Below are 12,776 nucleotides of genomic sequence, written 5' to 3'. Positions count from 1 at the left end.
CCACAGCTACACACCTGGACCACCTCCTCAGCATTGCTAATGAAGGCACACAATGATTAAACATCAAGTTTATTTAAAATGTGTTAACTGTATTGCAGAACCAGGCCTATTTTTTTATACATCATGTAGAAATGTAGCCGCTCACCTCTTTCACCACAGCTACTCTATAGCTTAAACAATGCTCACAGCATACCCCTGATGTAATGATCAACCACTGTGGTGTACGTGTAAAAGCATGTATACCATAGAACCGGAAATCTGATAAATGTTTAAAGGAGAAGAACTGAAAACAGCCATGTGGAACAGCCTGGGTGCAGGCGTGTTGTATTGCAGGTCTGCACTAAAGACAGCCACTTCCATTACATGGTTAGTTAGTAGAGTTTTTTTGTTTTTATCTTTATAACTGATGACAGTAAATGTAGATTGTATTGTACCCAGTAGTAGAGGTTGAATGCTGTTCCGTATTGTGGCCAGGCATTACACATTGCACCTTTAAGGTCATAGTTTCCACTAGGAAATGTACAAGACATGATTCTGGCTTTTTTCAAAATTCCAGGTTTCTTTAGTTACAATTTCTACAAAATGTACAACTTCCTCTCTTAACAGTGTCCTCTATCGCCCACTGTCACACTGAAAAAGTACTCTGACTTGATACAAATCCAGATACACTCATTTAGGTCGCTGTTGCACTGTTACAGCAATAAGCTCCATGAGCTGCAGTGTGCGCTTTGGTGACTGAGTTTTGCCTCTCAGCCTACACACAGGGTGGCTTTAGCCATTGATTGTTGGAGCTTGCTGGGGCTCTACATGGCCTGTCAGCTTTGCAAACAGCAGACGGCAATAAGTGCTTGAAAAAAAAGAAAACTGTTTTTAATAAACAATGTGTATATAATGATATATTCCTTAAAATATTAATTAAACATAAAGATAATAAGGCAAATAATGATATTTGGTAACTAAAAAAATGTCAATTCTCTATAACTGGAACTATGTATTAATATAAAGTAGACTCCCTGACTTCATTGTGTCCCCCAACATCTGAAATTAAATCCTTGCCCTTGGCTATGCTACATAAAACGAGTATATTCTGTCAGCACAGTAGCCAGTCTCCACCGGTTTATATAGAGAGCATTTGGGTGTATTTACCTGCTGTGAAGCATTCAGGGGTTAAACACCAATATGCTAGAAGCTACTAATGGCTGAGAATTTTTAAAAAGGCTAAACCGCTGATACTACTATTTGCTCATTGATGCTTTTTTCTACCCTATTTTTGATGCAGCGGTTGTCCGGGCTGGAAACAGAGGTCTCAAAGCTAAAATAGAAGAAAAGAACCACCTTTTGCCCTCAGCAATGGAATATCACTAGCATGCTGAGACCTTTGCTCACTGAAGGAGCACGCCCTCATACTGAGACCGAACACCTGCTACATTTTAATATTTTGTTGCCTCTCTGTGTGCCTTCACTTTCAGAATATTAGACTCGATACTAGTTCTCCATGGAGCTGTGATTTAAATGCTATGAACTTTGCTTAAATACAGTCATGGACTATTGTTGCTTTAAGAGAGATTTCTTTGAAATATCTTTGATCTCAGTTATTGTACTATGTGGAGAAATGGAAATGTATTGATTTAGTTACATAAAGCATAAGTTTATTTGTTTTATTGTTATGTGTACCTTCTTTATTCTACATGCCATTGCTATGTCTGCCTGTAAAATAGACTTTAAATCTCAGTGTGGAAATTCTCTCCTTACATTATTAATAATAATAATAATAAGAAGAATAATAATAATATTATGGACTAATATGAAGAAAGACAGTAAATGTGGCTTACATAAAATAAATGTATATGATTAGAATGATAAACTAAATCTTGTTAATCTTGAATATTATATTATAAAACACAAAACAAACTATGTATTTAGTATTTTAAAAGTTAAAGTGCATTATGTTTCTTTATTACTATACCGAGACAAAAAAAAAAAAGGCCAGTGATATTTCACATACATCTGCCAGGGCAGATGGTTTATAAATTAAAGCACTTCCTACTATAAGTCATATTCTGTACTTCCTCGATAAAAAAGAGTAATCACTTAAAATGAATGCAGCAGAGACAGACCTTTTCAACACATCTTTGGTAACACACGATCTCAACACATCTTTTTTAATATCATGTTAGGTATGTGTCAGCTCTCATGTTGGCACAGCTTCACAGCAGCTCATTAACCAACTGTTTGGTAGGACACAATCTCAATCTTGTGGAAGGTGAAGGCTAGTGTAGCATGCCATGCAAATAAAGGGGTTTGTTCTCCATCTGGCAGGAACACCTCTGGGGATATTCTCAGCCATGGAGACCAAATGGGTTTTGCATGTAAAGGGACCACACAATGTTTCTAAACTAATTCACTCACCGCAAGAATCATATTCCTCGACTCCAGAGGCAAGCCCATTGTCCCCTGGTCAAATAGCTCACTTTTAACACTGAAATAGGTCAACCCCAAAGCAAATGAAAAGGTAGTAATGGGCACTCTAATACAGATGGAAATATTGTAACATATTGTAAAGTCTTTTATAAATCTAAAACATTAAGTGCTATAGTCATTTGGTGTTCTTTCCATTGTGTAAAAGACATTATTACTTTCATACACTTTGTTATTGCTTTTCTGCAAACTAACAGTTTCCAAACATTAAATGTTATTATTAATTATCAATAAGCAATTGTATATCTTGCAAAGCTAAACTCTGAGTCTGTAGTCTCTCATTACAAGGTAATACTAAATAATGTTTTGAAATATCTTCTGTTTTACTATATCTGGGATAAAACCCCAAAGCAGTACGAATCACATCATGCCATTTTATCTGCCTTCCTTTTCCAAAAAATAAATGAATGCCTAAAGTTACATTTTGTATCATTGCATTAGATTGACTTTTGTGTTTCCATATCCATGTGTGATGGATTATTTGTGTACCGTAAACACATTTTGAGGCAGCGATGTCGACTATAACAAATATAATTGCTGATCAAAACAAGGTCCTTGGATTTGCAGTACTGTGAGAACTAATAGTGTACACATATTTTAACACCAACTATTTGTGGCTTTGACATCAAGGTCTTTGTCCATTTACATTTAGGGGAAGCATTTTATTATTTTACCAAAAAGCTTTAACATTCTAAATTCAATTAAAAGAAAAACTATTTTGTTTTGTCTAAGTGGATGTATTTTGAGGACTGGAAACAAAAAGGTACTAGACCCAGGATTCTGCAGCTTAAATGTGCACACTGTTCTCTGCTCAGCAAACTGAGCAAGGACACCCAAGCCCACAGTATAGATTGTGTGCAGGACTCAGAATCTGTTGTTACTCTACCTTGTACCGCGATCTGTGGTGAGTGATGCTATTCGTGTTTGTTTCATTTGTTGTGGTTGTCGGCCAGCAACCCTCACCCCAACCTCTACCCTAACTCTCCCATTTTCAGGTTGCTCTTCTATCAGGTTTGGCACTCCCTGCTGAGGCTCCTCATTAAGAGGAAAGTGGAACATCTGTGCTGGTCAGGCAAGATGACTTAGGCCTCCTGGCCAAAGCCTCAGCGGAGAGTCACTGCTGGAAGAATAAAAACCTCCTACAGGAGCCCTCTACAATCAAGAGATGACAACGGCCTTCCTTATATATTTTTCTTTTAAGATGATTCCCTCAGCTGTCTCTGGTTTTATTCAGGTCTCCAGGTTCAAACGGTACACCACTCAACAAAACTCTTTTCCATTGTGGCAAGTGTTTTACAAATCCCTTTAATTCTACTCCCAGTAGGCACCTCCTAATGGCTGCCTTTTAGTTCCTGTTGAACTGACTGACACTGAAGTTGCCACATCACCCTTTTTTTTATACTGATAGTCTGGCAAAGTGTGGCCGCACGCTTAGCTTGAGAACACTACACACAGTTCAGCAGGTTTGAAAAAAATGATCATTAAAGCCACTGTGAAAGTGCTTAACTTTAATGAAAGACTCCTGTCAACTGCCATTAGATATTGCCAGAAGACAGGCTATTAAAAAGGTTTGACAGTGAAAATCCACTATCAGACTATTACTGTCGTCTCCTGGGCATCTTCACAATACAAACCAGCGCCTCTTCAGTTCACAATAAGCTAAAAAAGTAGCATGCAAGTTTTTACAAACAACATGTAATAGTTAAGCTAAATGAGGTTCTTTCCTATTTGTGTGACTAATGGTTATGACTATTGTGCTTATTCCAATAAGCACACTGGTAACATTGTCAGTTTTCATCAAAGGTCAAGTACTTTTACAATCCAATTTTGCAGAATATAAAATAGAGATACCGATACTCCATTTTTTTTAAGTTACAGAAATCAAGCAATGATATATTGGCGAATATATTTTGACATAAGAATAACATACCCAAATATTTTCGATAAAGAACTCAACCAAATATATCCTGAGCAGGACATTTTTAAGTTCCACCGTCAGTGCTCTCTAGTGGACAACCTATGTAGCGGCAACACTTAATTATCTCAAACATATCTTTGCCAGATCAATACCTCAATTTCTTGTTACTTGTCCGCTGACATATACACTCATAACAATATACATTGCTGACCAACCATCTCCCTTGACACAGCGAATCGAAACATCTAAATTGTTTAAACGATGCATTGTCATCAATACCAGCTTCATGTTTCAACCGCAGTTCAATAACACCTCTAGCTACAAAAAACACCCTGTGTCTAGACAACGGATGTATTCCATAATACAGCCTCGTTAACAGCACAAGCCTTCATGTCTACCCTGAGGCATATCTTACCATGGTGCAGCTGCCATGATTTCCAACTGTGCCCATATATACAGTGTTTGTATTTCAGTGTGGCTAAACTAAGCTGCAGTTGGAATGTGTACCATGTGACATTTGGGCTGCACACCATAATGTTTTCATTTCATTACTCAGAGACAGTATCTTAAGGCAAATGAGAGGTTTTGAATTGTAATACATTTCTGTGTTGGCCATGAGCTCGTACACACTGCTGCCATACTGCATTTTGTGCCAATACACAACCAATGTCTTTGACTGAGACATTTGCGATTTCATGTCATAAAAACACATCAAACCCCATCTCCTTAATTTGTGTTAATTTCCATACCCTGCACTTCTACCACACACACACCATGCAAATAAGCACAGCTAAAAGCCACGGGCAAACTGGCTAGTTTGCAATGATTTTATTACAAGTTAACCTTGATAATGTTTACTGTGTGGTGTCCATCCTTAGTGTGTGGGATGATATTTGCTTATAGCAGTAAATCTGGCAGACAGATTCCAATTTAATTAGGCCTGGGAATAGTGTAAGGCCGACATAATATTTTGACAAATAACCTACATTGAATGGTAAATAACAAGTCTGTAAAATTGCTGCACTGGGATCAATCCACGGAACGTACAACAGCTCCGCATTTGTTGAGTAGTAGCTATGTACGATGGATTTATGGGGAATAATAATGGAGAGCAGTGAGTCACAATACTTGTGTGAAGTGAAGACGACCAAGCCTCACACAAAGCTCTCGGTGTAATGTATGCAGCCAGCACCTAATTTCCTATTCCTCTCCAAGGAAGCTTTCTGAAACGAACCCAGTCGCTCTATTTATATCTGGTAACATCTTTTCATCTCGGAGCTGATAGAGCCATTAGGTACAGCACAAACCTATAGCATCTTCACCGACACACTGATAAGTTTAAATGTTAAAACACTAAATCATTTATAACTCCTTGGCTATCAGAGGGCTTACTGATGAACGTTCTGCTCTGGACAGTCCACAACACAAGCTACGACATATATTTAACCATATTTTTGCATAATATTTCAAATAAAGAATATGTCCATACTGAGCATAAGAACAGACAGTCGAGAAGTGAATTTGACTTTCAGGAGTGCTGAATTGTTACTATTGATTTTGTTTTTTAATAATCTCTTTTACCGTGAAAACTTGTCATTTCATTCTTATGGGTCTCACGCAAAAAGGAAAGAACTATTGAACCAGGAATTGTTTGCAATCACATGTCAAATGTATTAAGTGCTGACAAACACACATTAGGCTCATATGCTGTATCCAAAACAACCTACTGTGAGCTTTATGTTATGTAGGGTTTAAAAAATATAGACTATATATCATCACTTGATTGAACAAAAGGCTGATGTTGATTTTAATCTGGGTCTTGGCCAAGTACAGCAAGGTATTGTTTCTATGAATAATTATCATATGCATTCACAATGAGGATACAGCTCAGTGTGTAGCACACTAGCAGCTGATTCACCGTGTACTGTAAAGAGAACAACCCGGCCACCACTGGGTTTAACTAGCGTTGGTCATCAGGGGAAATTAAACCAGGATAAAGCAGTAGGCAAGATCTTTTCATAAGGAGTAAAAAGGCCAAATGTCACCCTTGGCTGGCTTTGTTGATCACTCTTTGTGAAAAGTGGAATGGAAAGATATGTGAAAATCCTGGGAAAACGGTACTGCATTAAATGCAAGACAATGTGATCTTAACAAACCACTTTATGGTGCAGGTCTCAGCTACGACTATTCAAAACCAGCACAAAAATATATATATATATATATATATATATTGTTTGTATCAAATCAATAAAAAAATGTTTTAAAAGCATTTTTAATCAATTCAAATGATCCCTTTAGGAAAGAACCTTCACTTTTGTTTCCCAGGTGTCAGAAGTACAGTACAACATATGATTCATGCACAAGTCTCTATAGATATTGTACCATTTTGGAAAACCTCATACATTTCACAGAGGAGATACAAACGATGCACGCTTAACTGTGACAGGAGTATGTTTCATCTTCTTTGCTGGAAATCTATGATCTTATATATATATATATATATATATATATATATATATATAGCTTGTTATTTTTTTTAGTAATTTTCAAAGTACTTAAGCTGTGCAGGTTGTCTACGTTCAGTAACCCTTTTGAACAAAATGGTGTAGTAACTCTCGAAAAGTGGGCTGAAAAAACCCCCACTATTAGTATGAGGATGCGGCGGTGTGTTCGCTCACCAGCTGGGCATCTGCAGAAGGCTGTTCCATTGGAGCGTGTCAGGCAGGTGGAGTCGTGCAGGCACGGATTGTGAAGGGGGTCGCAGGGGTCATAAGGCTGGTTGCACAAGGGTCCACTGAAGAAGGAGGGACAGGTGCAGGAAAACTCCCCAGGTACATCTGACTCCTGACACTGAGCTCCATTTAGACAGGGCCCGGAATCACACTCATCCACGTCCTCTGCACAGTCCACACCTGTCCAGCCTGGCGAGCACAAACACCTTGGATACACCAGAGAGGAGACAAGGCACTGTAGAGGTCATTTTGGAATACATTAAAATGAATCCTAAATAAATAAACAACTTATTTAGTAGTTTTCGAATGGTTCTGGCTGTCATTCACTCTGGAACAATCGTGCTAAAAATTAAAATAGCATCGGTACTGTGGGGTGCTACAGATTAACTACCACTGTAGTAGAAATGATCCTCAAGATACATTTTCTGCATACAAGTATGGCCATGTATTGGCACAGCACTGCTGGATCTTTTTGTGAGACGGCGCAGGGAATTTAAAGGTTAATTGAACTACTGTACAGAGCAGCTTTTAATTCTGGACAGATGAATGTAGGACACAGGAGGTTAGAGCGCCGCGTGGGGATTAAATGGAAATGTGCTAGACACAAACAGAGAGTGAGATGGGGACAGAGAAGCAGAGATTTCTGAAGTATCTGCTCTTAAGGGCAGGTGAATATTCCACTTGGTGGCAGTGAGTACCCGAGCACTATCAACCACTCCACCTTGCATTCCTTTTCAATCCCCAACTTTTCCACCTGAAGCAGTTTTACGTCTCCCCTGTGAGAAGAGGGCATTAGCTGAAGCAGATACACCAGCTTTTTCCTCCAATGAGTCACAGATCCCCTGAAACCTTTTCATGCTGTGAGCCATTGATTGACTCATTTGTTTTACCTGCCATCTGCAATTCATTATCTCCGCTGCCGGTGGAAGGACATATTGCTATCTCTGAACTGCTCTCTTTTTCTGCATTTATTAAGTGACTGATGCACCTCAGGAGGACAGCGCCCTCGGGCTGGCTCGCACACCTACTTGTAGCTGTTGAGAAGGTCTGTGCAGGTGGCGTTGTTTTTGCAGGGCTGCGATAAACATTCATCAATTTCTTGTTGGCAGAACTCCCCCTCCCAGCCGGAGTGACACACACACTCATAACTCTGCAAGCGAAAAAAAAAAAAAGGAAACACCATTATATTACCATTGAAATATAGTGACACCTTACATCTGCACTTGTCTCGGTGTAGTAATTTAGGCAGTTAGAGTCTATTACTGTTACAGCATTAAAATATAACTATATTGTCTAAACATATGGAAGCTGTAAATTAAGTTGTTATGGATCAGTCACATATTTGTTTAATTATTTACATTTTTAATAAACAATCGGTTCAATGTTGAATCTACTCAATTTTCTCAAAACTATTGCAGAATAAAACCTCCCACTCACAAACAAATTGAAATATGTTTAAACTGCGGAAGTGTCATGCTTGTCTTAAATTTTCACATTTCAGCCATGTCTATGCAGATGTATTCCTCCTACCACCCTCTGGATAATAGACAAGCCTGTTTTTCCCATGGCATTCGAGGGATATGGTACAAGCCTTTATCAATCATACAAAATTACCACTACATATTTTGTATGGGAAGGAATATTCATTCATGAGCAAACATGTAAAACTATATCTGGATTTCTTTATAACCATTGAATATGTTGCTTTACTATTGAACATTAAGAAACACATGTATAGCTCCTAACCTTGCTAATCTTTGTTAGCCTTTAATTTCATTATTGTAATCCGCATCATGATAATTACACATGGCACAGGAGATGAAGGGTTTGTTGTCTATTCATTTCTAAGATAACAAGTTTCATTTAAATTCTTCTTTGCATACAGGATGATGGTAGTAATATGGACAAGAGGTTTTTCAGGATTCCTCATTGCCAACATCCTGTCTAAGGGTCCTGGCTGCTGCTGGTTGAATGTATGCTAATCTGTATTTCATATACTGGAGGGGAGCCGTTAAACTTTGTCTGATATAATTTGTACACTGTGGGCCCCATGGTGGTGGGGTGGGGGAAATGCCGTCATCTCTTGATAAATTAGATGCCTCCAGGAGACTCCTATTCCTTACCCCTGGCAATAGAACATAATCTCATTTTTGCTGCTAAGTCACCTTCAGGGAGCGCAATTCTCCAAAATAAGCTACAGCTCTGTGGGACACGGTGTTCAGAGAGAGGGATAGCTGCACTGTAAACAAGACTATGTTGAGGGGTTTTCAAAAACTGACCCTATTTAAATAATGAGCAGAGAAAAAAAGATATAATGGTAAACTGAGAACAGTGTGACTAGAAAGATATTGGTGGAAATTACATTATAGCCCTCATATCACACCAAATTCTCTTCTTACGCAGTGTCCTTTTGTCTTTGGATTTGGAGTATTCAGTTTATCCCAGAAAATTACACTGTAATGTTTTAACCAGGACTTTATGCCGGGGCAATTTTGAAAACCTTGTCTTAGAATCCCTTGTAGAATATTTCACAATATAGAGAGGGGGAAATGAGCATTTGCCCTTCAGTTATCTTGAAAATGCTATACTTTCTTTAAAACAATGCGTCGTGATCGTTTGCTTCTGGTATTGCCTGTGACTACTACACATTTATCAATGAGTGTTTTTGATGACATAATAGCCCAGGCCAGTATACTTTATCTAATAAGTGATAGAGAGGAGACAAAAGTAATATTTAACACACTGAAATGTACAAAAAGTGTGGTTTAGCAATCAATTATATGGCTTTAATTATTTTTTAAATATAGACGATTATTGAGTAGTTTCTATGGAGGAAGCTCAAGTAATAAAAATCTCAAAGTGAAAGGTTAAAATTTGAAATAATACTATTAATTGATTAAGTTATTAAACAATGAATACTTATAAAAGGTTCTTTCTTCTTCCGAAAGGTCTCACAAGCCAAACATGCATGTTTCTTAAATAGATCTAATATTTCTTATATACAGTGTGCACTAATTTTCAAGAGCACAAACTTATTTTAAACCCGAACATTTGGTGTGGACTATGCACCAGAAGTTATCCGTCTTTGTCTAAAGGAAAAAAGAAAAAACTAACCCAAAGACTTTATCTATGACACATCTGCTTCACTACCGCAATCTGTTAGCAAATAAGCAGCTGTTGGAATAAGGCCCCTGGTAGTCATTGCACAGTTTGCAAGCAGCATGCAGCTCCCAAGGCCTTTATGCAGCTGCAACCGATCAATGTTATTGGTTAAAAAAAAACACTTGAAAAACTACAAAAGTAGAGCCGTGCCTTGCAAAAAACTTAAGTCTTAAAATGTTGTCTTGAACTCAAACGTGTGCATGAGTAGAGAAGGGTCAGCACAATGGGAACAATGAGCTTTTAGAAAAATCACTCGATCTTTGATGTAAAGCATAAATCTCATAAGCTCATCATCTCAAGGAGCAATTACTGTAAATCAACTGAGCCCTGCAGCTAAAAGGCAGACCAGGCATGTCTTGTTTATCCTAAATATCCTACCACTGTAGTTCAATCCCAACTCTGCTACATTAGCTCAGTTACAACTAGCTGATGAGCTGTAAATATAGTGTATCTTTGAGAATGGATAGTTTTTTTTAACTAGACATTTGGCACACGCATTCACTGAAAGGCTTTACAAGAATCTAAAATAAAGATGTGCACAATGGTGCCGTCTATACGTTTCATGACCTTTATGAACCTTTTAAAAATGTCTAATTACTGAGCAAATAATTCCGCAAAAAAACCATTCCAGATAAAAGATGGACAATTTAATGAGTATGCGTTGGATATTAAATATATCTATTATAGTGTTATTTTCAAAGAATACTTTGGGAACCGTTGGATAATTTTGTCACTTTAAAATCTCAGCCCACGAGGCTTAATGGCATAATTGGCATGATTTGTCTATTAGGAGATACAATAATGAGGTGCATTTAATAGTCATTATGAGGCAATTCCATATTGTTTCACACAGACACCTGACAGATGAAACATCTCCTCCTGCTGAACACATTTCCCAATAAGACCAATAACGTCTGTCAGATTTTCCTACAATATATAAACTTGATAGTTGTACAGCTGCAGCAGAGCCTAGAGCCATTTCTTCGTCTATTTAATAATACACCACTCTTCCTGTTATTGCAGTTGTTTATACTTTTACTGCAATGCTTTCAAATATTAACTGGCTGACAGTCATCACAGCTAATAGGCAGTGCCTTATGTGGTTCAGGTCTGTCAATATGTTATAATAAACTGTAGTGTTTTTCAATGAGTTACCAACTGTAGTGATTTACAGGACACATTTTAAAGCCATTTAAATGCCTTTATATCAGGCCATTATATTGGCAAACAAAAAAACATGTCTACTTACCAGATGGAGGTCCTTACATATGGAGTTGGTGCTGCACAAACTGTTCACGCAGTCATCAATGTCTTGCTCACATCTCAGCCCAGCGTAACCAGGATTGCAAAGGCAATAAAAGCCGTCTACCACTGAAACAAGATCAGTAGGACAGTTACAGCACCTTGCGTCATAAATGAATTCACTTTAGTCTCAGTAGGTCATCTCTACACAGGTAAGTGCTGATTACATCTGTAAAGCACAATCCCCCACTGTGATTTAATTATTTAATGGATATGATCAATGAATAAACGCCTTGTGCTGTATCAGTCAAACCTGTTGTTGCTAAATCCATGTGACAGGTTACCTCCTTCTGCATCATCCAGATGGAGTTTGACACTCTAACAGTCTTTAAATTAACCTCTCTGCAATATCCATTCAGTCTCTTTTTCTCCTACTACTTTCCTTTTCCCCCCGTCTGTACTTATCCCACTCTTCCTCAATAAAAGCCTGAAAGCCTTGTCATTTGTTTTCACACTATCAACGCACCGAATGAGCAGAAAAGGCAGCCAAGAGACAATTTAAAGGGCCATTCTTTAATAGGATCTTTCAAATGCGCCAATTTCTTCAATCAGAAGCTAGAATTTCCCACGTCTAATAACCCATTCCTTCCTGTCTTTAAATATTAATGAAGTTAAAGTGGGATGCATCATTCTGTTTCTCCAACACAACACTGCTGTACAGGCAGCCAGTGACAGAGGTAATTGCGCTTCTTACAGGAAGGAATTTATTACTTCCCAAGTCAGGGTCCCAGGATTCTTCATTATCCCAAAGATTTACCACGTAATCTATGCTGTCACTCTGTCTTGGTGCGTGTAGCTGCTATTACTCTCATTAAATGCTTTAGGTCCTGGGTGGCAGTAACATTACTCATCGCAACCACTGTGGCTATGCAGTTCTCTCCCTGGTGGCTCTGGCTGGCTGGCTGCTGCTGAGTACCGGCCAATAGGTCCGCGAGGTCTGCCTCACTAACCTAAGGTGAACTGGCTGCACTGAGGATTAGTCAAGACAGCTGGCCGAGGTCTACTGTAGCACAGTGAAGGATAGGATACTCGCAGTTAGCAATCCACTGCTATCACTGTTTTGTTCCGGCATAAGCCAGTTGGAAAAACATTGGCAGGGTTTGCTGAAATACCACAAATGGTATGCTACTGAGGGACATCTAATTTGACTTTGCACAACTGGTGCACAGTGATTTAAGGCAATA

At 38.4% G+C, this 12,776-nt stretch overlaps 1 protein-coding gene across 1 annotated transcript in view; it reads right to left on the bottom strand.

Moving 5' to 3' along the window:
• eys (eyes shut homolog) overlaps window positions 1-12,776 on the bottom strand; it is a 150,420-nt gene that overhangs the window by 81,330 nt on the left and 56,314 nt on the right. Inside the window, 3 exon segments of the mRNA XM_029449390.1 lie at window positions 7,075-7,334; window positions 8,157-8,278; window positions 11,540-11,661. Of these exon segments, the coding sequence (XP_029305250.1) occupies window positions 7,075-7,334; window positions 8,157-8,278; window positions 11,540-11,661 (504 nt within the window).

The sequence above is a fragment of the Cottoperca gobio genome, chromosome 15 (genome assembly GCF_900634415.1).
Source record: "Cottoperca gobio chromosome 15, fCotGob3.1, whole genome shotgun sequence".
Classification (NCBI taxonomy): Eukaryota; Metazoa; Chordata; class Actinopteri; order Perciformes; family Bovichtidae; genus Cottoperca; species Cottoperca gobio.
This window is presented reverse-complemented; position numbering and strand designations above follow the sequence as displayed.